This window comes from Chironomus tepperi, unplaced genomic scaffold (assembly GCF_022539635.2).
Source record: "Chironomus tepperi strain 1889 unplaced genomic scaffold, CSIRO-AGI_Ctep_v1 contig_302, whole genome shotgun sequence".
Taxonomy (NCBI): Eukaryota; Metazoa; Arthropoda; class Insecta; order Diptera; family Chironomidae; genus Chironomus; species Chironomus tepperi.
The window spans coordinates 1-27,260 of NW_027226424.1; the positions used below are offsets into that span (position 1 = coordinate 1).

General features: G+C 31.2%; 3 protein-coding genes across 6 annotated transcripts; all 3 read right to left on the minus strand.

The window, feature by feature from the left end:
* Positions 1–75: 75 nt before the first annotated feature.
* Positions 76–8,581, minus strand: LOC139092496 (zinc finger protein 391-like; the record flags this gene model as incomplete). Its single annotated transcript, XM_070642911.1, has 5 exons — positions 8,265–8,581; positions 6,983–7,336; positions 1,592–2,076; positions 551–647; positions 76–160 (listed from the first exon to the last, which is right to left on the minus strand). Coding segments are annotated over exons 2-5 (707 nt in total), but the record flags the coding sequence as incomplete, so codon positions are not given.
* Positions 8,582–12,865: 4,284 nt separating this feature from the next.
* On the minus strand, positions 12,866–20,791 carry LOC139092499 (uncharacterized). 3 transcript variants are annotated; one of them, XM_070642915.1, is made up of 4 exons: positions 20,749–20,791; positions 19,133–20,665; positions 15,064–18,127; positions 12,866–14,967 (listed from the first exon to the last, which is right to left on the minus strand). In XM_070642915.1, the coding sequence occupies exons 2-4, from the start codon at positions 20,591–20,593 to the stop codon at positions 14,132–14,134; spliced, it is 5,361 nt and encodes a 1,786-aa protein (XP_070499016.1). In that variant the 5' UTR covers positions 20,594–20,665; positions 20,749–20,791; the 3' UTR covers positions 12,866–14,131. The 3 variants fall into 3 exon arrangements, with proteins under 3 accessions (XP_070499016.1, XP_070499017.1, XP_070499018.1); XM_070642916.1 differs by lacking the exon at positions 20,749–20,791 and having other exon boundaries at positions 19,133–20,738; XM_070642917.1 differs by having other exon boundaries at positions 14,825–18,127.
* A 1,710-nt stretch (positions 20,792–22,501) lies between these two features.
* On the minus strand, positions 22,502–26,579 carry LOC139092500 (uncharacterized). Of its 2 annotated transcripts, none has more exons than XM_070642920.1 (2): positions 26,344–26,579; positions 22,502–26,278 (listed from the first exon to the last, which is right to left on the minus strand). In XM_070642920.1, the coding sequence occupies exon 2, from the start codon at positions 26,025–26,027 to the stop codon at positions 24,126–24,128; it is 1,902 nt and encodes a 633-aa protein (XP_070499021.1). In that variant the 5' UTR covers positions 26,028–26,278; positions 26,344–26,579; the 3' UTR covers positions 22,502–24,125. The 2 variants fall into 2 exon arrangements, with proteins under 2 accessions (XP_070499021.1, XP_070499020.1); XM_070642919.1 differs by having other exon boundaries at positions 26,339–26,579.
* Positions 26,580–27,260: the final 681 nt, after the last annotated feature.

Sequence of the window (27,260 nt, forward strand, 5' to 3'; positions counted from 1 at the left end):
AGAGTTTTGGATATTTTGAGGTTAGGATTTTGAGATTTTTGAGGTTAGGGTCTCAAAAAGTGAAGATTCACTTACCTGTAGGGTTTCTCGCCTGTATGCAATCTCATGTGGGTCTTTAAGTGATGATCCCTTGTAAATCTCTTGTGGCATTCTGAGCATTCTGTGGATATTGAGAATTTATTAGTTTTAATGCTTTGAGTCCAATGTACAGCACAATACAACTCCATACAGCACCATACAGCACCATACAGCACTGTACAGCACCATACAGCACAGTACAGCACAGTACAGCACAATACAACTCCATACAGCACCATGCAGCACCATACAGCACCATACAGCACCATACAGCACCATGCAGCACCATACAGCACCATACAGCACCATACAGCACCATACAGCACAGTACAGCACCATACAGCACCATACAGCACCATGCAGCACCATACAGCACCATACAGCACCATACAGCACCATGCAGCACCATACAGCACCATACAGCACCATACAGCACCATACAGCACAGTACAGCACAGCCTAGATCACTTACCAAATGGTTTCTCGCCAGTATGAGTTCGTTCGTGATTCTGCAGCACATGCTTGTATCCAAACGACCGATTGCATATCTGACATGTAAAGACCTTCTCCTGCTGATGATTAAAAAGACAAGAAGTTGGTGGAAATTAGGAATATGCTTAAAATTGCTAAGATTAAGGCATAGATAATCATAGACATCAGCTTTAGATGAATGTTGCAGCAGAGCTTGAAGTCGACTTGGGCTTCATATGGACCCAAAATGACTTAACTCTATACCAGAGTGTGGCCGCCTCAAATTCGACATTAGATTGTCGAAAAAATTCGAACAATTCGAACTCAACTTAATTTAAAATACAAATTTACGTTACTAAAAAAAGTAAAAGTAACGATCAAAAAAAATTTGAATTTTAACGACAAAATTTTTTTTTTTGAAATAAATTAACGGTAATTTTTAAGACATCCACACTAAGTTCCACAAAAAAAACCGAGTCGACTCCAAGCTCTGTAATTGTATCTTAAGTGATATATCCACTGTACCACCATGTCCTCGAGGGTATGATTGCTAAGATCCAACTAAGGGTTCCCGATGCTTAGACCGAGACTTATTTAGGGTAGTTTCAGATAGTCTTGAGAGTCAGTATCTGTTATGGACTCTGTCTGGATCTTGAGGTTCGGGTCTTTAATTTCTCGAGACACTCGGTCTTGTTCTTGACAGTCGGTATCAATCATGAGGTTCAGTCAACCAGAACTCGGTATCATCCTCGGGACTCAGCATCAGCCTCAGGACTCGGCATCCGCCTCAGGACTCGGCATCAACCTCGGGACTTGGTATCAGCCTCGGCATATTGCACTTGTTCAAGAGACTCGACCTCGACCTTGAGAATTTGTCATTGACATCGAAAATTCTTAGTTTGAAGCAATCATACCCTCAAGTCACAATCGTCCACAGAAGCCCTAGACCTCAAGAATCCCCTCCTTCCTCTAGAATCTCTAACAACCCTCAACAGTCCCCAACACCCCCCATACCCTAATTTAAATGCCATATCCAACTCACCTTAGTCGTTTCCTTTGAATTACTCGAACACGTACTAATTTCAGAATTTGATTCCGTTGGCGATAATATTGTTGGCACAAATTTATCATTTATCTTTAACGGTTCCAATTTCCTTATATTTTCCGGTTGCTGTTTCCTCTTGGCAATCTTCTTCTGTGCCGGCAGGTCCGATGTCGTCGATACAATTTGTGAATCACTAGTTTGAGTCTTAAATACTTTATTTAATTTTGACATGTCTGGCGGTGGCCAATTCATAAGTGGATGATTCGGAAGACGTATGGCTGATGCGAGTTGTGCACGTAGTTGGATGGGCCATGTCATGAGGGCAACGGCAGCGGCTGTTTGATTTGCCAAAAATTGTGGTGAAAACATTGTTAATGGTGATGGATTTGATTGATTAAAGCAATTGAAGATGTCGAGATTTGGTGTTGCTGGTGGTGATGGTTCGTCTTTTACTTTACGTTTTCGTGATAATTCGTCCATTTCTGGTATTGGGGAGAAATAAGAGGGGAAAATTGGGTTTTAGTATTTTTGTGGGAATTTTTTGGGGACTTTTGGGGAATTTTGAGCAGTTTTGGGAAATTTCAAGTAATTTTGGGCTATTTTGGGCAATTTTTGGGCAATTTTAGGCAGTTTTGGGCAGTTTTGGGTAATTTTGGGTAATTTTGGGCAATTTGGGCAATTTTTGGGTAATTTTAGGAAGTTTTAGGCAATTTTGTGCAGTTTTGGGTAATTTTTGGTCAATTTTGGGCAGTTTTGAGCAATTTTGGGCAGTTTTGGGTAATTTTGGGCAGTTTTGAGCAACTTTGAGCAATTTTGGGCAATTTTGGGCAATTATGGGCTATTTTGAGCAATTTTTGGGTAATTTTGGGTAACTTTGGGTATTTTTTGGGCAATTTTAAGCAATTTTTGGGCAGTTTTGGGCAATTTTGAGCAATTTTGGTTAACATTTGGGCAATTTTGGGCAATTTTTGGGCAGTTTTGGGTAATTTTGCGCAATTTTGGGCAACTATGGGCAATTTTAGGCAATTTTTGGGCAGTTTTGGGTAATTTTGGTCAATTTTGGGCAGTTTTGGGCATTTTTGGGTAATTTTGAGCAATTTTGGGCATACTGAACTAATTGATCAGTTTTATGAGTATCCTCAATCAATATAATCAAGCAAGTTCCTTCCTCTAATCCGTTATGTCAACCAATACCCAAATTCCAATCCTAATTGAACCCCACAACTGTTTATCTACCTCAATGTCATTTGATATGCACAAAAAATCAACAAAAATGTAAAGAATCGTCAAAATGTACAAAAAATCTTCACCCCTAAACTGCCATGCATGCATAAAAAAAAATCAACAGCATCGACAGATGTGATAACCACGTGTGTAACATAAAAAAATTGAGAAAAAAAAAATTTCGGAGCGAATTTAAAAAAAAACGGAAATAAAAAAAATCGACTCTCTTATGTGAAGCATGTAGCATGTAGCATGTATGAGAAGAGTTGTAAACAGAGCGAGTAGCACAAAAAAAAGGGGAAATTGAGAGAGTTCACATGTGGGTTATGGATGGAGTGTGAAGTGTGTGGAAAATCACATGTCGTGGATTATGTTGTGTATTTTTTTACGGCTTTTTGCAAATCAAAACATGTGGAAATAAATTTTATGTGAAAGAATTTTTATTTTGTTATTTTTTTTGTTTTGTGGGAAAAATGAGGAAAATTGTGAAGATTTTTGTGGAAATTTTAAAGAAAAATTGTCAAAATTATTAGAAATTGGACTTTGAATTTTTCACATTTTGAATTGCAAAATATTTAAAAAAAATATTTTAAAAATGTTTAAAAATTTTAAAATTTAACTTTTTCAGATTTCAATTTTTTAAATCAAATTTTAAAATTATTTTTTCAAAATACAAAATTGAGATAATAATTTAAAATTGATATTTTTAAAAATTTTAATTGAAATTTTTAAAAAATAAAATTGAGACTTTAAAAAACATAAATTTTAAATTTTTCAATAGTTGAAAAATCCAGGAAATTTAGATGAAAAATTGAGAATTTGAATTTTTCATAATTTAATTTTTAAAAAGACATAAATTAAAGGTTTTAAGGTGAAATTAATGCATTTTAAATTGTTTCTGATTTTAAAATAAAATTTAAAAAATTTACAATAATTTTCAAAGAATTTTTAATGAATTTTTTTCAAACTTTATTTTTAAATTCATTCAGTCTTTTACTTTTAAATTTTAAAAATTTAATTTCTAACTGTTAATTGATTTTTGAAATTTGAAAAAGTTTAAGTTTGAAAAAAATTCAAACTTTTAAAAAGTTCAATATCAGAAAAATTAATTTTGAAAATGTTCAATTTTGTTAAAGTTCAAATTTAAAGTAAATTAAAATTTGAAAAAGGATATTTTAAAATTTCAAAAATTTTTTTTTAAGTTTAAAATTGAATTTTCTTCTAATTTAAACTAATTCAAATATTAAAAATCAATTGACAATTTGTAATTAAATTTTTAACATTTTAAAATTTGATTTTAAATTTTGTTTTCAATTTCAAAAATCAACGATAAATTTGAAATTTCCTTTTTCAAATTTAAATTTACTCTAAATTTGAATTTTTACAAATTTCCAATTAAAATTCTCAATATAAAAATTTCAATACAAAATTAACAAAATTACATTTTTCCTCATTTTCCTCACAAAAATCCAACAACAAAAAATTTTCTCCCTTTTTTAACAAATGTTTTTCCTCCTATCGCTATCATCCATTTCCAATTTCAATCCATTCACCCTCGAAAACTCATTAACACAATCAAGCAATTTTTGTACAACAACAACAACATCAATAAGGAGTAAATGAAACAAAAGGGAGAAAAGACAACAGACACAAAAATGGCGACAGCAGCAAAATAATTAAAAAAAATACAAGTCGTGGGACTGTCGCAATAGCACCGACGAATGAGTTGAATGAAGGATTTTTTTTTATGTTTTTTATGCTGCTTGTTGGACGGAAAGAGATGCAAGATAATTAAAATACTTTAGAAAATGGACATGCGGAGCGGAGAGAGAAATTGGAAGTGAAATGAGAAATTAATGAAAAATTAGAAATTTTTCCTTTTTTTTTTTTCAATAATTTAGAGGTTTGGGAAAAATTTGGCAATTTTTATGAAATTTAAAATTTGTTAAAAATTTGAAAATTTTGAATCAATTTTTTACAAAAATGTTAGAAATTTTTAAAAGCAGAAATATTTGAAAATTCTTGAAATTTGAAATTAAATATTTGAAAATTTGAAAATTTAAAAATATAAATTAAATTTTTGAAAAGTTAAACTTGAAAAATTTTAAAATTGTGAATAAATTAATATTTTTTAAAAATTGTTAAACACTTGAAATTTTTAACTATTCAAAATTGTTCAAATTGTTTTTTAAAATTTTAAATTTGAAATTAAAATTTATAAAAATTTAAACTTGAAATTTTGTAAGAAAATTTAAAATTTTAAATTTTGAATTAAATTGAAACTTTTGATTTTTGAAAAATTAAAATATAAATTAAAAATTGAAATTAGATATTTTGAAATTTGAATTTGAAATATTTTAAAAACTTATATTTAAAATTTATTAAAAATTTAAATTTGGAATTTTTTAAAGTTTAAAACTGAAGTTTTCTTAAAAATTTGAATTTTTAAAAAATTTAAGTTAAAATTTAATTTTCTATAAAACTCGAAATTGAAACTTTTTAACATTAAAAATTAAATTGTTAAAAATTTGAAACATTCAAAATTTGAAACTGAAGTTTTATAAAAATTGAATCTGAAACTTTTGAATTTTCAAAATTGAAGTTTTGTTATAAAATTGAAACTTTTTTAAAAATTGAAACTTTTTTAAAAATTGAAACTTTTTTAAAAATTGAAACTTTTTTAAAATTTGTTAAAAATATGGAATTTTTCAAAAGTTAAAAAATTGAAAATTTTAAAAAATTTGTTTTAAAAAATCTTAAAATTTTTAATTAAATTTCCAAATTTTGATCCAAATATAAACAAAATTTAACTTTAATTTTTCAAAAATTAATCCCAAAAAAATCACAAAAAGATTTAAAACTCCAACTTATCTACAGCTTAATAATTTAATAAAACTTAACTATCCAAAAATAATAAGTCACGACTAGTCTGTTCACAGCCCAAAGTATTACTAACCTATGCCAAAATCGTTACTCAACAGCACCTTTCAAGTATTTTAAGCCGTTGAGGTAGTTCAAGTCAGTAACAAGGATAGTTAGGAACAAGCTTCATTTTTTTTTTTATCAATTTTAAAATCACGACAAAAATATTTTTTTAAACGTTTTTTTGTATCCAGAAAATAGGACTGTCGTGTCCATCAGGCATGCATGCTTGAGTCTCTAAGTGATATTTTTGATGGAGTTAATATGACTTTTACTGGATATGATCACGAAATTGAGAATATGGACTTGAAGCACATTGAACTAATAAATGGATGTGGCTTGGCTTTGGGGGTATGGCTTAATACAAGCTTTATACTTCCTATTACATCGACTATAGTACTTAACAGCAATTTAATGACTTAATGGACTCAAACTGTGAAGCAGCAATAAAGCGACAGTCATTCTAGTTGACTAGCAAGTCAGTCAGTCGACTCAAAGGTCCAGGGTTCGATCCCAGGGAATGTCAAGCTGAAATCGGGGAATTTTTTACTATTCTGTTCATTTCAACTCAGTTTGTGTGATTCGCGACACACAAATTGTGGAACTAGGTACGTTGTATTGTTATACCGTGGATCATGCAGTGTTCAAGGTCTATTGAGACAAAACCGTCATCGCATGTCTCAAACTGCAAGTCATCCAACAGATCCGTTATGACAATATTCCAAATCTAAGGACAGATTAGCAGCTCTTGTCCCCCATCACTTCTGTTACATTTCAAATTCTTGACCTTTTGGTAATTCAACGCTGTTTAGAGGCATGTCCCTGCTAATGACTTGATATCGGGAACCCCTAATAGAAGCATCTCAAGCTCCCAATCACTGAAAGTATTTATTTTGCACGGAACACATTGCTGTTAAGCCATGACCGAAACCAAAGGAAATTAAGATACTTTGACTGTTTAATGTACGAGATCAAGGTATGATATAGACTCTAGATTAAGATACGGATCAAGAATTTGATGTGTAAAGGGAGAAATAGGGACAAGAACTACAAGATTGCCTTAAGATTGTCAGAACAAATCAGGAAATATCCTCTAATAGGGAACAGGGTACAAGAGCATTTAGAATTGGAAATAGCCAAACGGAAGCCATTAATAGAACCGATTTTAGGTGACATCTAAGGTATGTCATGGATCACAACTTAATGACCAATAAGCAGCTATAATTACCAATTTACACTCACCTTTAAGTAGCGCCGTACCCTGTAAAGTGGGTGAAGTCATAATTTCCAAAAAAAAAAGTTCACAAAAATTTGTTCAGATTCCTTTTATGCACTTGATCAGTTCCTTTAAGATGCCAAACTAACCTTTCTCAACATTATTAATAAAAAAAAAATTTTCAAAAAAGTTCTCGATTTTTTTTATGAATCTTTTTTTGTTGCTTTTTGTGTCCTCGTCGTGAGCAATTTATCAACAAAAAAAGAAAATTTTTATTTTATTTTCATTGAGCTTTTTTTATGTCACTTTTTTTATTTGTTTTATTGTTGTGCACTTGTACTTTAAGTTTGTTGCAGCTTTTGTTGCCGGTTATGAGTGTGCTGGAATTGGATAAAATATTTTAATTAGTATTTTTAATTGAGATTTGAAGAAGAATTATTATTTTGAAATTATAATTTAAAAAAATTGAACAAAATTAAACAAATTTTAAACTAAAATTATAAAAAATTAATTATTTGCAAAAATAGAATCAATATTGAATTAATTAAAGGTTTTTTTTACATCAATTATTTTACATTTATTAAATTTATAGTTTTGAAATGACAACAAAACGAATTTTAAAACTTAAATTCTGATTTTAATTAGAATTTTCAAAAGAAAATATCATTCAACAATAAACGTAAAATTTCAAATATTCAATTTTAGAATTGACAATTCTTCAAATTTTAAATGAATTTTAAAATTGATAAATTCTTTAAAATTTAACTTTCAAATTTTATTAAATTTAGATATTAAAATTCTTCAAAGCTTATGTAAATTTAAACCAGAGTTGACCGGAGTCCAAAAAAAGTGGACTTTTGGAGTCCGAACTATAGAGTCTTCCTCTATCTAATTTATTCTTTTTAAAATCTTTAAAAATTTTAATGATTGTTTCATTTTTAATTTCAAAGTTCAAATTCAAATTTTGTTTTGCTTTCAATTTTGAAATTAAGATTCAAATTTTAAAGTTTTTAGTTTTGTTAAAAATCATTTAAAAAATACAAAAAAAAATCCTTTTCAAATGTGCAAATAAATATAAATAAATGTAGAAACTTGCAGATCCAATTTAATATTTTTCAATAACAAATTTGATTCCCAACAAAAATAAATTCAAATAATTCAAATAAACAAAATAAAAATAAAGCACCAAATTTGTTTAACTTGTTAAATTTAAAACAAAAAAATTAACAATAAAATAGCAAATTTGTTAAATCAACAAATTTCATTTTTAAAAATTAAAAAACATCAAAAAACATTTAAAAAACTTACATTTTTAATTTTTAAAATTCTGTAAATATTTCCTCAATTTCTTCATTTAAATATCACTTTAAGTTTTTATTTCAAATTTCAATTTTTTTAATATTTTTTATTTTTTAATTCACAAAATTCTTTCACTTCCTCTCCAAACAGTCACATAACATATTCCCGATAAACAAGTCCAAAAATAATCAGGAATTCAAAAGCCGGGAAACACAAAATGCCAAAAAAAATTTTCCCATCCGATCACATCGCCGTCCAAAATAATTCTAATCGTCTCTCCAGCCTGATTGTCATGAACAGTGAACGGATTGTTCTGTATAAATTTTGTGCCGTGCCTCATCAACATCCCATCTCATCCCCTACTGTATAACATTTTTTGTTATTCTATGGGGTTCTATTACGTCCGTACCCGACGTGCATTTACGCACTAAGATTAATGCAAACAAGTGCCTTATACTCTGTGCCTTACTCTCTCTCTCTTGTTACTCAATTTTGTTCCTATATTGGTATTTGTGAGAGAATCCAAAAGAGTCGCTGACCTTCCACAACACGTGGCAATTCTCCGTTCCTTTTTTAGTTCCTCTCATAGGATCCTCTCATGCTCAACATTCACGCATGCGATTTGGATTTATTTTGTAGTTCTGTCCTTGTCATGCACGCATATGCTTCGTCGTGTATAGTAAACAATTGAAAGTGAAATTACTCGCGACTCCTTTTTGAATGAAGACTGTGAACCTACACATAAATGTGCAGTCATATACGAGAATGAGGATGAGGAAATGTTACGATAATCAAGTTTTTCGATTCTTCTTGTTGGTGGTTTGTGACTTGATATTGATGATTATGACTTGTTTATTTACTTTTTTTATTTGTTGGAAATGACATGTGGATTATGGTAGTGGATATTGATGTGGATTATGATGTGATTTTTGGTTTGATTTGTGGAATTTAGGATCGTGAAGGAGACAGAAGTAGGCATAATTGACCGGGATGCTAATATTATCACTATTTAAGATATGAATGCTGATATTGTCTTTGAATCGCTCGAGATGAGCATGTCTTGTGAACAGACGACAAAAGAATACCTAGCAGTATGTAGAGTAACATTTGCAGACTTTGTGGACGGAAAAAGATCGAGAGGAACACCGAAAAGTTCAATATTCTTAACCGACAGAAGTTATCAGCCGATAGGGCTGTCTACAGATGTTTTCTAAACGCGGCAATGGGCTCCAGTGTATCTAAGCCTAGAAAGTAAGAAGTAAGTAAGTAAATTTGAATCGGAGCTTGATGTTGACACTGATTTCGTATGAAAAAATTGACTCAAGTTGTCTTGACTTCAATTTTGATATGAATAACTTGACGACTTGAATTGCCTTTTTCACACAAAATGCGAGTCAATTTTGAGCTTTGTTAAGGATGAATTGCTATTTAGGTGATATTGGCAAAATATCAAAAATACGTTAAAATTAGACATAGACTGGACATGAGCTTGCCATTAACTTGTAATGGACTGACCATTTATTTGTTTTTGGTCTAAAATCATATCTTCATTTTATACTCCAATTCAAAATCGGTCATGCTTCATTTCCAGAATTATTTAAAAAAAAAAAATAAAATAAATCTGAAATTTTTAGTGTCTTTTAAGTAAAGTTGTTATGAATCCGGGAGTCGGACTTGACTGAACTCTAAATACCTTCAACTTAAACCGATCACACTTAAACCAACCATATTGGTGGTGTTTCCAAAATTTTTCAACTATACACAAATGCCGACCACTGATCTAGACATTCATATACCATTTTTTGGTGTCTTTTGGTAGCTGGGATAAGCTTTAATCGTTGTTATTAATTGTTGTAATTATGACAATACTAAATACTTGTGGACGTCCAAAGAACTCTTGGATGGAAGCTGACGATAGAGCCAATATTGCATTTGATGCTGTTAATTGGCGAGTGGAAGACAGATCCATTTTTCGACGAACTCTAAATGCAGAAATGAGCCTTCGCCAAGGAAAGGAGTAAGTATTAGCAATTGGCATACGAAAGCGAGCTTTACGCGCCATCTGATTGAAGCCATGAATCACAATTGATCCGTACGGACAGCGAATTAAGGAAGTAATCAACTGTCATATCAACACATACCTTAAATACTTTAATTTATCAATAATTCAATCAAAACTCAACATCCATAAACCTGAAAATAATAAACAAAAAATCACCAAAATATAATGTGATTTTTTTTCATCAATTCTGGGCGGAGTTTTCCTCAATTTTAGTTCCAAACCAAAATCAACCAAAAAAAAATCCAATTTCACCCGTTACTCTCTTCCACCCTTCAGCCTCACAATTAGACGACTACCAAAATAAAAAAAAAGAGAAACTGAAAGGGTTGAGAGACCGACGAAAAGTCAGCCATTGCGCAGGATGGATGGGCGAACGCAAAAGAACTTGATATTGTTGGATGGCCAACGTGCGTAGTCGTCAACGAAAGGGTCAGCATCGCCTTTTCGGTGTGTATGTTAAAGAGTAAAAGTGAAAGAGCGAGAAGGAATGATTTTTTATTATTTAATAGCTGTATTGCGTGCTGTGTAGTGGACGGTCGAATTATGTGATGGAATTTGAGATGAAAAATGACGGAATTTTTTGGTCTAAAATTGCTGTTAATTCTTTATGATGCACATCACATCCTTTTTAGTGCATTTTCCTTACTTTGTCTGTCTGTCCATCTATGTGTCTTTCTGTCCGACTGTCTGTCTGTCCGATTGTCTTTCTGACTGTCCGACTGTCTGACTGTCCAGCTGTCCGACTGTCCGTCTGACTGACTGTCCGTCTGTCCGACTGTCCGTCTGTCCGTCTGTCCGTTTGTCTGTATGTCCGACTGTCTGTCTGTCTGACTGTCCGACTTTCTGACTGTCCGATCTCTTTGTCCGTCGCAGTGGAAAATGCACTTCTGTCGGGCACGTGTGACTATATCTACACTAGTTTTGATTCGCATGCTTCAAATTTCAAATTCATATCCACCATCCCGTATCTCCTCAAATTATTCCTTTCATCTACATTGTTAGTTCCGATTATATTCATGAAGACGACTCTATCCCCACTGACTGCACATCTAATTTATTATTTAAATTTATTCTAAACCATAACAAAATAGGAAATATATCGGAAATGGATGGAGAACAACGTAAGATACATGAAATGTCTTATCGAGTAATTGCTTAATGAGGACATACAGCACAAAAAAAAAATTTGAAATTTTGATTTAATCATATAATCAATTTATTATGAATCTATAAGAATATCAAATGAGATTGAATGTTGAGTGGATGTTTGTTGGGTCTATATGGTTGATAAATAGGGGTGCTTGATGTGCTTGAGATGGCTATGAACTCAAAAATGGAACGTAAAATTCAGCTCAATGAGATTTATACCAGATTGATGTCCAAATCAACTATACAAATGTTGGAAATTGGCAAGCGGTAGCCAGCGATAGAGCCAGCTTAAGGAACCGACTGAGGGAGGCCATGGATCACACTTGATCTGTACGGCCAGCAAAGTAAGTAAGTAAGATGTCCAAATCAGAATGTGGCCGTCTCAAATTCGAATTTTTCGACATTAGATTGTCGAAAATTTCGAAAATTTCGAACTCAACCAATTTTAAAAGACAAATTTCCGTTACGAATGAAAAATGAAAATAACGGTCAAAAAAAATTTTAATTTTAGCGACAAAAAATTTTTTTTTTGAAAAAAAAATTAACGGTCGTTTTTGAGAAAGCCACACTCTCTGGTCCAATTAGTCTCAAGATGCACCCAGATGGATCCAACATGCAGGCAGATCCCAACATGTTCGGAGATCCCAAAATGTCCGAAGATCCCAACATGTCCGCAGATCCCAACATCCGCAAAGAAGACAACAGCATGCAAATATGACTAAACTAGACCTAATATCAACCTAAAGTCATCAACATCCAACATGCTCCACTCAAAATCATTTAACATCCCCTCACCGCCGACTATGAATAAAAAAATCCACGAATTTGATCTGAAAAAATTCAAATAAGATGATAAACAGTACACAAAATAAAAGATGAAGATATGAGAATAAAGTGAGGAAGGGGAAGTAAAAGTGGATTGTGGATAGGAACGGAAAGACATGATGCATAATAATCAGCACAGCCACACATATTCAATGCGATTGAATGAGTAAATAAATGAGAATTCTTAATGGAATAATCATACGAAATGTCCTCGATATGCTGAATTGTAATGAATAATTTTTGGGGGAAGGGGGGGTAGGAGTGGGTGGGGGTATGTTGTTGAATTAGAGAATCTTAAGGGAAGGAGAGTCCAAATTGGTCGGTATAGAATTAGTATGGGTATGGGACGCACAATACAGATGTTTAGACCAGAGTTGGCAGGGCTTTGGCGTCCGGACTCCAAAAGTCCAAAAAGTCCGGACTCTACTTTTTTGTTTTGAGGCAACTCTACTCTGCGGGAGTTCTGCCAACTCTCGAGGAGTGTCCTACTTTAAGCAGTTATGTTTGAATTTTTAAAAACCCTTAAAAATTATCACTAAAAAAAATTAATTTATTATTTAATTACTTCAATTTATTAAGTTCAATAATTATTATAATTATAATAATGATATAAAATAAATATTATATATATATATATATAGGAATTGGCATTAATAAAATATGAATTAATGTGACGATGTGGCGTAAAGGTTAGAAAGCAGTTTTTTATAACTAAACGATTCCATGAGTAAACGGAACCCTAAAAATTTTTAGTCCAAAACTTTATATTCATTTTTCTCTTAAGTTATGCATTTTTAGTTAACTTTTGGAACACATATAGGATTATTTTTCAATTTTAAATGTGTTTTCAGTGTTTAAAGATCTTAACATAGCTTAATTATGGCTAAAAATGTGTTTTGTGTTTTGCAATAATCGGTCGAAAGTTAACCGATTAAGTTGTATTTTCTTCAATTTTCTCCTTAATTATAGTAGTTACAGGCACAAATAAGATATAACTACAAAGCCTAGGCGTTTTCAAATGTATTATGTGTAATTTTATTGCACAACTAGTGTATCGGGTAGAAACCCAATGCGGATATATTCACACCGTCCATAAAAAGTCTCGCGGGTAGGCCAAGCTTCGCTTGGCAAATGTTTGAGGAATCAGGCTCCAGCGGGTAGGCCAAGCTTCGCTTGGCAAATGTTTGAGGAATCAGGCTCCAGCGGGTAGGCCAAGCTTCGCTTGGCAGATTGAGGAATCAGGCTCCAGCGGGTAGGCCAAGCTTCGCTTGGCAAATGTTTGAGGGATCAGGCTCCAGCGAGCAGGCCTGCAAAAAATTGGAAGTCTCTACGATGTCTGGTTATTGAGATTTCTTGCTGATTAACTTGTTTGTTTGCTTGTTTGTTTGTTTGTTTGCTTGCTTACAGAAAGCGAATTTTTTTATTTTCTCAGCAATTCCTCAACCAATTTCAAATCTGTTTTTTGATTATGGTGAGGAATTTCAGGCACAAACTTTTTGCGATAGAACAAAACTTGCCATTGTGCTTAGTTTTGCTGAAAAATCCAAAAAACTGATTTTTCAATCTGAACAAATTCAATACATTCACACGTGAAAACGGTGTGAATATAAAAATGTATATTTAAAGAAATATTGACAATTAAAAATTTTGAATTTTTCGAAAATTTAACCGATTAAGTTTAGTTTTTCAGAAAAATCTTTTGTTATATGCCTCTATGTAGTGAATTTGTTATTCTTGTGGTTAAATATTACAATAATACATAATATAAGTTCATAACATTGGGGTAAAAATAGTTAATTAAAGAAATATTCATAAAAAACTTTTAAGACAAATTTTTTTTTCACTCCTTCATGGAATCTGAAGAATTTTTAATAAATAATAATCGAGTCATATAAAAAATTGCAAATAAATAAAAAAAAATAGTCACTAAATCTCTTAAAAACCGTTTAAACCATGAAAAAGTAATTTGGTACTCTTGAATAGCATTCAAAACCCATTCGTAAACTTCTTTTTGGCATAAATTCTTTTTAAAAATTAAATTTTGAAAGCATTCCAAATTAACTAAAATGCTTTTCAAATATGAGGCATGTTCTGATTTTTCCATCGAATTTTTAACTTTGTCCCATGTAAATTCAACAATATTTTTGTTATTTTGACGAATTACCTCCAAGATTAATATTGTAAATAGATCTTTTAGTTCAGACTGATCCAAAAATTCTCCAAAAATTTCCCATAAAATTTCATGAAATTCCAAACTTTTGTTACGTCCTGCTGCTATTGTTAACCAGTTAACATAAAACATATTAGAGCCCAATAATATTTTCTTAATCTCGTCTTTCGATGTCATTTTTACTAACTCATTTATAATGAACTTAAAATGTTTACCAGATGAATTTTCAACAACATCTATAAGAAATGAATTGTTATTATTTTCAACGAGAAATTTAACAAACCTCGTTTTATCATTAAAAGCATCACTAAAGCATTTCCACAAAAATTCATGAATTTCCATGATATCAGATCCATGTACAGCAATTTGAAGTAGATTATTTATAAAATATGGTGTGCTAATTCCAGAATACAAGCTGATATCAACGTTATAGAACTTTAAATACCAACAGTCAAGTTTATTAGTAAGTCTCTTCCATTGTGACTCAAAAAATCCACTTTTTGCTTCTAAAATTATAAATTTTAAAATTACTCTCAGATCTTAAATATGTGTCTTGTCACAAGACGTGTGTCTTGTATGTGATATAAAAATTATAAAATTACCTTTAATTCGTAGAATGTCTTGATAGTTATCATTTGATAAGATTTGCTTCAATCGTGTAAATGTAAGTTTGATTATTTCTGGATTTTTACATTGAAATAAAAGCCTTTGAAGAAAGTTGTCCTTGTCAATATATTTGTTAAGAAGCATCACTTTCAATTCATTCTCATCATTTAAATCGTTAAACAACAAGTTCCACAAGCAACGATGTGAACTTTCATTCTTATTATAACATAAAGTATTTAATATATTTTCGTTTTTTAAGTCAACTTTTGTGATAATTTTCTTCAAGATTTCAAACTGATTCTGTTGTTTATAAAATATTCCGACTTGTTTCCAAACAACTTCAAGGTATTTTGAGTTTGGTTCTTCAATTAGGACACAAACTTGAAGTATTGTTTGACCATATTCAGTGCAATAAGTTAATAAATCGAACAAATCATAATTCTGTAGAACTTTAAACATTTCCTGAATTTTTTGTGAATTTAAATCCGAATTTTTGATGAAATGAACCAAAAAAATTTCATTCTTCTTGTTTATGCTGCCCAACACATTCACCACAAATTTCTTGTCGATTTTGTTCACAATTTTTTTTAAAAATTCATCAAAGAATTTTACGTTAATTTTGGATTTTACCATTATATTAAGAAACTCTTTATCACGAATCAAGTTCTTTAGTTCCGATGTTGATGATTCCTTAACTAAGATCTCTTGAAATTTGGCACTTTTTTCATCATCACAATTCAATGCATCAACCAAAAACATCCTTATAATTTCATATTTATCAATAATAAATATGGCAATAAGAGTCTTAACAAATAGTTTAATATTTTTATATATATTCATAGAATTTAATGCTTTAAGGATGGTATCAGCAACAAAAAATTCCCGAAATGTCTCATGTATAAAATTTAATTTACCATTCATCATGTTCATTAAGCCAAAAGCTATAATTTCCTCCAACTTCCATTCACGTCCACTATATCCACTAAATATAATTTCTTCTAAACCTTCAAATACACTTTTTGTTGCTTCATATCGATGATATTTATGAATACTTGTTTCAAATGTATGACTTTTTTCGCTTGCATTCTTACGTATATCACCTTTCTCACCCGACCATCTCTTAATTAAACGTATCACAAATGTTTCAAACATTTTAAAAATTTTAAGTTGATCCTGAATTTTAGCTGTTTGAAATCCATCAGCTATCATTTTAAATAATTGTGGTAAACCAATTGAACGAAATTTTATAATTGCTGTTTTTTTAACTAATTTAGTCGCTTCCAGTTGAAATTCATTAAAATCGGATGTATTCATAAAATGACTTAAATCATCTTTTGTATTAATTTTATGACCATAATTTGTATTGTCTAACATCCAACTTTTAGCAATTAAATCAATTCCTTCATCATCTGTCATTTCAATTAGATTATATACAGCATCAGTCTTAAGTCTATTTGTTATATCAACCTCAAAATAGTCACGTGTTGCAATCCATAACTGATTACCTCGATTTTGTTGAAAATTTTGTGCCAAATTTAATATAAATTCATCATAATTTGGTGCAATTTCATCATATCCATCAAATATGATGTAAACTTTACCGTCATTATAAAGTTTTTTGAAGATATTTGACTCAAATTGTTGTTGTGGCTTTAAAATGTACTTGAGCATAAATGACAAAAAATCAGGTTCAGCATTTACTGCCATTTGTTCCTTAAACTCGCCAATAAATTGCTTCAAATCAACATAAGTCACCCAACTTGATGGATTTTCATCACGTAAGACATTTGCAATGTTTTTCATTGCCCAACTTTTGCCATTACCAGCTTTATCTGATATTAAGACATAACATTTATCCTTTACATCCTTAATAAGTTGTTGTTGTGATAGAATATACAATTTTCTTTTTCGTTGGAATCGACGTGCTTTAAAAATTAAATTAAATTTTTTTTCATTTAAATTAACTTTTTTGTTAATTATTATTGGTGACTTTTCAAGGAGCATGTTCAGTAGCTGATCATCAATTACATTAGTTAAGCTCATAATGCTTGTATTTGGTTCCTTTAACAGCAAATCACTCAATTTAATGTTTAAATTTTGAAAGTTTATTTTAGTTTTTAGCAATAATTTTTGTGTTTTTTCAGTCAAGTCATTCCAGTCGTAGGTAAGGTGTAGCATGGGATTATTACTGTCCAATTTTTGGATGTGATTTACATTTGATGTGATGATTGTTGTCATTGTCATTTTGTCTAAATTCAGGTTAAGTTCATCTTTTGATACATCGACTATAAGATGAATTTTTGGACTTTTATCCATGACTTTTTTAAATTTACGGGCTTTTTCCTGATTTTTAAGCATTAAAGCATCAAAAAAAATTATTTTTATATCAATTTGATCACCGTCTTTGTTGTAAGCTTGTTGATATAATTCTGTAAGCACCAATCTTGGTATATTAGTTACAATTATACTATTTTCATTATAATCAAATTTTTTGACAAGCTTTTGGATACGCAATTCATATTTATCATGCTTAATTGTTGAAATTAACTCAAAATTTTCATTGACTTGCCTCACTTTTACTCGATTTTCATCACAATACTTTTGAAACTCTGGTACAACGAAAACTGTCCAATATCCAAATAGCTTAATGTACTTAACCTGTAGCTTAATCATTGTCACATCACTAAACTCCATCAACATTTGTACAGCTCTAACAATCAATTCAGCATGATGATCTTTACTGTCATAATCAATAAATACGGATGAAATAATTCCATTACATTCATCATTACGATCCTGTACATCACTTGATGACCATATGTCAATTGATTTTACAACATTGTCATATTTATCCATATCACTCAGCATGTGCTTATAGTATGGATTCTCATGATTCTCATAAACAAGATACATAACATAATGACACAATTCGTGTGCTAAAACACCTTTAACTTGTAACTCACGTTGTCTATCTGATAATTTACTTCCAATAAAGATCCATTTACGTCCTGAATATGATGATCCTAATGCATTAGCTGATGATAAGCTCATGTTTTCAACCTATTAAAATTAATGAAGAAATAAATATATATTAAATAATTTAAAAATTAATTAATTCATTAGGAGTCGATCGCTTATTGCGTAACCCTCTGTAAGATGGCCGTTCACTTAATACGTCACGCCAAAAAACGAATATATAGACCGACCCCCTGCCCACCCCTACTATCTGAACGACCCCTCACAGGAGTCCAAGATTTTGCTACAATTCAAACAATCGTACGTAATATATGAACGGCTCCTAAGGTACACGGTATAAAAAATGTCAAAATATGCAGTCCAAAGGCTGTCATGATTTTATTTTTTATTTAGCAGTTCCTACAATAGACCAAAAAGGCACCTTCACATTGTCAACTCTAGTCCCAAGCCTTACATTACTCTAGATATGAGTACAATTACACTAGAGTCACGCTGACCCCAAGACACAATCCCTAACAGGCAATGAGGATACTTGTTACCTTTTGGTCACCTTAAATATTTGTACTAGATATGAGCTTGCTCATGTCTTTGATTCTAAGATAGAAGAAGACCTATTTTAGAGCAATCAAAGTGAACAAGCTTCTATAGTCTGGACATGTTATTAGGAGACCAGTGGAAGCTCCCAATGAAGCCAGAGAACTCTTCGTAAGAAGCTATTGATAGTGATAGTGCTGCACTTGATAATCACAATTGATTAAATCTGTATGACCAGTAAAGTAGCTAAGTATGAGCATGCTGAGAGCTTATTCTAATCTTGAGAGGATGTTCTTTGTCTGCTGGGGTATTTTCGGACAAAGCTTGTAATTGGGGGAGGGACACAAGCTTGTTATACTGCCATTGATTGGAATACAGAAGGAAAAAGGCGTTCAAAAGCAATATGGCATTGGACGGTAACAAAGGAATGCCAACTCAGAAGTTGTAGAAGCTTTGTGATGTGGTCAGCAATAGATTCAGATGTAAAGCCTTTTTTTAGGCTCCAATTCGGAGCATAGTTCCAGTCAGTCAGTAATTAAGCAAATGAAAACTCACCGAACTACATTCAAAGTCGAATATTATTCTCAAGTACTTGCATGTGCCAGCAACGGTGATCATTTCCGGTGCAACTTGATAAATGTCTTCAAACCAAGTCATTATTTTGTTTCTGTATTCATCTTCTTGTTCCTTACTAATTCTACTATTATGTATCAATGATCTTATTGACAATAAATGAACAGCATTATTGGCGCTAATTTTAGCCTTTTGGACATTATGTACTCTACGTATTTGAGCTTGTTTAATAGCTTCTTGCCGTTCTGTTTGACTTAATTTTTGTAAAATGTCATCACAATATTCACCTTGACATCCAAGTGACTTTAAATAATAGAAAATTGAAAATTTCTTAAATTTTAACGCAACAGTCAATGCCGTGTCATTTTCATTGCTGTAGATGTATTTAAGTCGTTGATTTTTATTCATAAAATTATCAATTTTGATAAAGTTTTCTTCTTTTATTGCTGACGCAAGTTCCATTCGGCATACGATAATGTCATTTAATCGTTGATTTAATGTAAAAATGATTTTATTTGGAAATGGATAGTCGACATAATCCAACAAGTCAGATAGGACATCAAATTGTTTCAAATCATTTGCAATTGATGAAATTTGAATTTGATGATCAAACGGAAGTTGCTGAATCAAATGTACACAATAAGTCATTAAATAGTCAATGACGTCAACATTATGATGTTGTATGGCTGTGTGGAGAACTGATGTGTCATTTTTGGGCTCATCATCAATTTCATGCATATTAGTTATGTACTTTTGTACTCTGTTGCTTAATATACGTCCATTACATTCAAATGGTGAATCAAGTGCAGCTATTATTTCAGATTTTGTGCCATTTTTGGCTGCAATCATTACTAAGGCGCCATAAAGTTCATCTGATAATGTTAATGTGTGTAAAAATCTCATAATTATTGAACGATCTCGAATTCCTTCCAATTTTTTTACTATTTCATCTTCATCTTTGTCATAATTTGGATGCAGTAAATGACTTAATAATGATGACACTTTAGCCTCACTTTGTTGGACATTAATTGGATTAAATAGTGATGAATTTTCATTTTTGGTGTAAAATTTTGACACATTCTCATCAATTGATGTCAATTGAAGGATCATAGGACGATTATTGGCAAATTCAAGCAATTTTTCATGCAATTTTCCAAACTTTTTTGCCGATTCGTTTAAAATAATTGCAAAATTTTGAATATTAATGACAAAAATAAAGAGTTTTTGATATAATTTTGAATTAAGTCGACCAATTGATGTTAAAATGTCATCAAAGTCACAATCGGATGTAAAGTTAATGATTTTACAGGCATCTTTCACTTCCTTACTGACATTTTTAATCTCATTTTGTACTTTAAGGATGCATTTTTCATCAATTTTGATTCTACGATGGTCACTTAAGATATTAACGGCGACATTTGCGATTTCAGGCTCTTTTGACATGACTAATTATAATGTGATGACTTTTTTTTTTGAAAATCAAATAAATTCAAGTATTTGTGCTTGTTTGTGGAACTAAAATCAGTTTTGTTGCATTAATTCAACTTTTATAAGCACTATGCAGACATTAAATAGGTAAAATATCACAAAAAACTTACTTTTTTAATTAATTTTAATTTAAATCTCTTCAATTAATCAACTTTTTACTGAAGACTAGAATAATCCCCCACAAAACATGGTGATTTTAAAAAAAATTTAATAAAAATTTAGAAAAAATTACAAAAAATCGAAAATAGAGTTTTAGTCAAATTTCACTTAAAATTACAAAATTTGGTTTTTAGGTTAAAAATTATCATTTTTCAATTAATTTTAATAATTTTAAGAAAAAAAATTGATTTTAAAAATTTCGTATGTTTATCCCCGTATAACACGTTTAAGGTGGTAAGACTTTTACCAAATTTTTTAAAAAAAAATAACAAAAATTTAACAAAAATTTAACAAAAATCAATAAAATTTAGAAACAAATTTTAAATTTTTTAAAAAATTAAAATAAAAATAAAAATTTGAAAAGATTTAAAATTATATAATGTAATAAATAATTTTAAATTACTCCTATCGGAAAGACAGACAGAAAGACAAATGACCTAAATTATGTACATAATTGTAGATAAGATTTATAACAAAAATATGATCATTGTTATACAAAATTATGAGTTTGTTTCGCAATTTTAAAAAAAATTTAAAAAAAAAAAATTAACGGTAGAAACACCTTAATATCCCGAATTGGCAGAACGTTTCGAATGATAGAGTTGTCTTTAGACATTCCATACCCGCGGCAATAAGCCCTTGTGCGCCTCAACCAAGGAAATAATTCTTCTGCAGGTTACTACCTTCTGCAGGCTCTGTAGAAGCTTTTATTCCCGTATAAACCGTGACTAATGGTACTGAAGCACTGATTTTAGCATTGGCACTGAAATATCCAATTTTGGGTGATTTTTCTGACAATTTTTGAGTAATTTCAGTCTTTGTGGCTATTTAAACTGATTTCAGTCTTAATTTTTAAACATATTATCTGTACAGTCATTAAAATCCTTCAAATTCCTTCAAAATCACCTCAAAAAGCAATTTAAATACGAATTGCTTTTCCATTCCTTCCTTCCAAAAAAAAGTCGTCCACAACAATTGACCTCAAAAAAGATTAAATTTTGTTCCTCCTCACATCCTCACAGAATGAAAATTCTTTACGATCATCATCATCAGGACGATATTTAGCCATTGGCCATAATAATGAATCGCATTCTATGATACTTACACTTCCGCTCATCTCTAACTCGAGTTTGGTTCTTTTTTTCATTAATTTTTTTCTGTGTGTTTTTTTGAGGACACAAAAGTTAATTTAGTTCGTGTCATTATGTAAATTTTTGTTAGACTTTTTCATTTTCGCGGCATTTTTTTGATGGAAGTCGCGTATTTTTTTTTTTGTGGCTTGCGGCTACTTCATTATCCAGCCATGGTTAAATTAGAAGAACGAGAGTGAATTTTTCTATATTTGATGATCTTTTAACTTTGAATATTGTAACTGAAATAGAGGGGGGCCATTGGGGTGAGGGTACTATGCATCCTTCTCGAGTTCTCTCCAGCCCTTCTCCATCCAAAATCCGAGAATTAGAAATCCGGTTATTTTGTAACTTTTTAGCGCATTTTTGCAAAATCCAAAAATTATGGCAAAGGTAACGGTCGGACACCTCCTCTCTTATCCCAGCCATCCCACCCATCGCTCCCACCCACCTTACCCTCCTAGTAAGGCGTAGTCTGAAATATTGAACAATTCCTTTGCTGATACAAGAACTAAAGTTAAGTAAAATTTAGTAATAATTTAGAAATATTTTGAGATTAATAAGAAGATAAATATATTTTTGTAATTTAAATTGTAATTTATTTAATTTTCTATTCCATGTTTTTTGTATCCGCATATGTTCAGTTCTTTTAATCCTTAACTACTTGATAAATTTCTTAATTCATAATTTTAAACACAATTCTCAACTTACTAGTTCTTATTCATCAATTAACTTTTACTAAATTTACTTATTTAATTAATTTCACATTCAAATGTTTCTTTTCATCACTTTTTAGCGCATTTTTGAAATTTTTTTCAAAAAGGTAGCTTAATAAGACACTTTGTTCGGTCGGCTGGAACGCGAGATCTCAGCAACCAGACATTGTTGAGAGCTCTGGTTTTTTGCAATAGCTCAGTTCCATAAAGTTATTGCGGCGACGCCCATTAAAAAATCTTGAAACATTGTCTAAATACTATAATTAATGAATTTTTGTTTTCAGTACAAAACGTGAACAACTTTTATCGGGGAAATTTTGAATTTCGCAAAACCGTTAGAAAGTTTAAATTTCAGAAAACCGTTACTTCTTAATATACTATAATTAATAAATTTCTGCATTCAGTACAAAACGTGAATAACTTTTGACGGGAAATTTTTGAATTCCGCAAAACCGTTAGAAAGTTTAAATTTCAGAAAACCGTTACTTCTTAATATACTATAATTAATAAATTTCTGCATTCAGTACAAAACGTGAATAACTTTTGACGGGAAATTTTTGAATTCCGCAAAACCGTTAGAAAGTTTGAATTTCAGAAAACCGTTACTTCTTAATATACTATAATTAATAAATTTCTGCATTCAGTACAAAACCTGAACAACTTTTGGCGGGAAAATTTTGAATTCCGCAAAACCGTTAGAAAGTTTAAATCCTAGAAAACCGTTACAAGAAAAATTGTTTTGTAGGTCTGAAAGTGACTTGCTGGATCTAGTTTTTTTAGGTCTGGAAGTGACTTGTAAATTAAGTACTGATCGCTGGGACAAAAATGCGCTTAAGTCCCTCGATCAATAACACGAGGACTTTTGTAATTTTTTCATTCAAGTCATTTATTTTATAGCATACATTTAGATTTTTATAGCAACTTTTAAATAAAATTCTTCCGTTAATATTTGAATTCAAAAAATACGTTAAAATTTCCTTCAATTTCAATTGAATTATCAAAATATAACAAAGGAACCATGTAAATTGTTTTACACATGTGAAGCCATTTTGTAAGCAGTGTGAAGCTGAAAATCATGAAAATGAGCGCCTTACTTACTTACTTACTTACTTACTAGAACCATGCTCCGACTTGGAACATTATTACAAAATCTCTTCCATCTGACTCTGTTACTGACACAAAGCTTGGACATATTCTCTGTTTTGACATCTTATTGACATTCCCGCATTACTGTTCTACACCAAGGTTGCTTTTGGAGCACATGGACGTCTTTTTGCTTGTGGATTTCATCCAAGCACGGTAATTCCCATCCCATTTACGATACTTTCTCTAGTGTGACCTATCCAGCCATATACACTAGTATCGTGATATTTAAAATTAATTAAATCTTAAAATTGACAAAATTTAGTCTATTTTATTGATTTTTAGAGACTTTGACAGGAAGCCTTCCTACTAGTCTCGGCAAACCACATCGAAAACTTTTTATTCAAATTTTCGTTTTTTAACTTCACGACTTGATCTTTTGCCATCGCCATTGCTACTTGCTGCCTCCTGCGACCTCTTAATTCTCTCAATTAAAGCATTTTTCTTCTCTTCCATCAAGTTCTTTTGCTTTTGTTTCTGTGCGATTGCCTCCTGGACACTCTTATTGATGACTTCTGTCTTTTCCAAGTCACTTCTTTTTTTCTCGTCAATTTTGGACAGGATTACTTCCCTGTCCGAGCCATGACAATGCTCATCACCAACTTTAACAAAGAATTTACCATCATTAGTGCTGTATGCCTTAACTTCGCATGCTTGTCGGAAGCACTTCATGTACAGCTTATTGGCTGTTGAGTTGGTGACTATAAAGGCATAGTCATAATTAGGCAGTAAGACATGAATGCTGCGTCTACTTCCAATCTGCTCAATTCTCATTTTGACTTCCTTGTAGACATTTTTGGTCATGTCCGCTGTGTTAAGCTTAGCCTTGGCTGTATCATGGATTCTTTTATGTCCAATAAGTTGACCGTCCGTTTTGAATTTTATGAAACATATTGGACATTGGAACTTGCATTCTTCCTCAATTGACTTGATTGGCTTTTTGGCAGTTCCACTAACATTTGGAAGTGACACTTTAGTGACGACCCTAATTCCATTGACATTTAGTGACACATTCATGGTTTTTGGCTTTTCAACTTGATTAAGTCCAGCTGCTGATCGTTCACGTTCCTGTCTCTTGTCCTGCTCAATTTTCATTAGTTCCTGCATCGCTAATAAAGCTGCTTCTGCTTTAGACTTGTCAGACTTACCGGACACGACCGTATGTGAGACACTACGTCTTGTTGCCAAGTCTGATTTAAAGGAATTGACTGTATTGTATTGGAACTCATCCTCATCGTTGTCATTTTGGTTCAAATTTGATGTAAAATATGAAAATTCATCTTCAGTCAGTTCCTGCTTGACGTCAAGTTCTCTTATTATGTATGTATCCTGATGTGATGTGCCTGACTGATCATCGGTCAAGTATAAAGGCAGATTTGATATTAATGGTTGGTCGTCATTGACTTCCTCCTTAATTTTAACGTCACATATGGCTGGGTCCAGATTGTCAAGCGGTTCCTCCTTAATTTTGACATCTGGTTGGACTTCCGTTAAATTTTTTAAATCTTTTAATGAAATTTTGATTGTTTTTGATGCTGTTGAGTCAATTGATGCTGAATTTTCGGGTACAAATGGCTTTTTTTGTGGATCAAACTCAAAAATCGTCCATAACTGATCATCGTCGTCAATGACTGCCTTAACATCCTTAATATTATCGAATAATTTGGTTATATTCACAAAATTACAGTCATTAATGCTGATTAATCCACGTTTAAGGTCTATTTTAGGTAAGTCTGGATGTATGTCCTTAACATGCTGTCTAAATGACGTCACATGTGCTGGATTGAATGAAGTTTTTGGATATCCAGTTGGAATTATCAGCACTTTAACAGGATTTTCTGATGGCTGATCGTCAGTGTCAGTTAAAATGCGTATGCTGCTTGTCAGGACATCAAGCACTTTGACTTTTGGTCCAGTAAGTCCATAATGTCCATAACATTTCCTGACAATCAGCTCTTCCTTGTATTTACTGCCAAAATTCTTGTAAATTCTACAAAATTCCTCAAGTTCATCCTCAAAATTATCTCTTGTGTATGCCTTAATATGCTGTCTTTTAGGCTGATTTACAGCACATGCTCTTGCATGCTCCTCAACTTGCTCATCTTCTGCTTCATATTTTAGTTCTAGTGGCTCTAAAATGTCTTGATATTCAATGCACGATGAGCTTACTTGCTCATGTTCAGGATCCAGCGGTTCCTTTTTTATTTCAATTTGATAATCAGTTCCAGTTGACTCGTGCATGACTGTTTTATGATATCCTTAATTCCCACTTTGCTAATTTCAATGTTTTGGCTTGAATTGCTGACTTGGAAGCGATAAAGCTTGACTTAATATAAATCACGGGAAGATTTATACCATTTGTGCTGTATAGATGAATTTTGGTGATATTTAGGTTCCTTTAAGATGTATCCGCTGTCGGATACACTGGATATGCTGTCTTATTTATGATTTTTATGTAGCTTCTTATCACTTATGAGCCATAGCATCAGTTCCTACAAAATATAATACAATTTAAATTCCAAATCAATTTAACGGCTTTTTTTGTTTCAAACCTTACATGAAGCAATACAATTGTATCAAATGGATGTAGTTGAGCTCCCCATAAATTATTTTCTATGCTGTAGTAATCTTTGAAATATCTTTTGAATATGCACGTTAAGATGGAAATGAAATGCTACATATAAAGTAGCTTAATGTAAAAAATCTCAAAAATGAGATTTTTTAAGAAACTTTTTTGGTTTTCAACACTAAAAAAAGTTTTTAAATAACACAATGATGACCAATGCGTGACTCCTTCGTTTTATTGAAAAAGACTATTGTAAGGTTTTAACATTTGAAATAATAAAGCTTTTTGCTTTATAAAAAAATAACAAGTTACGAAAAATAATATAACATGATATATAATTTTTTTTAAAATTATTAAATTAAACCTGAAAAAGACCGTTGGGATGGTGGTGATGGGGTGGGTTGATGGACCTTTAGGCTTGTCTAGAAACATATCTTAATTGTCTGCATCGTCATCTTTATGGGTAATCTACATGCTCAATTAAAATAAATTTATAGCTTAGACAATTGACATTTCATGGATGACCCATGGGAAAAAGCTGTCGATAGAGATAGTATCATAGGTAATTGGCATACTGTTGCCAGCGATAGAGCCAGTTTTAGAAACCAACTTTTTATTTTTTTAAATTGTTCTAAATTTAATCCAATTTTTGATAGTAAATTAAAATAAAATTTATTTAACATTTTTAAAATTTTTTAACATTTTTATAAAATTTATAAATTTTTTTAAAATTTTAATATTTTAACATATTTCTAAAGCTTTTACATTTTTTTTCAAATTTTGATATTTTTTGGAAATTTTTAGATTTTTTAAAAATTTTTACATTTTTTTAAAAAAATTTTACATTTTTTAAAAAATTTACAATTTTTTTAAATTTTTAATTTTTTTTCAAAATTTTGATTTTTTTG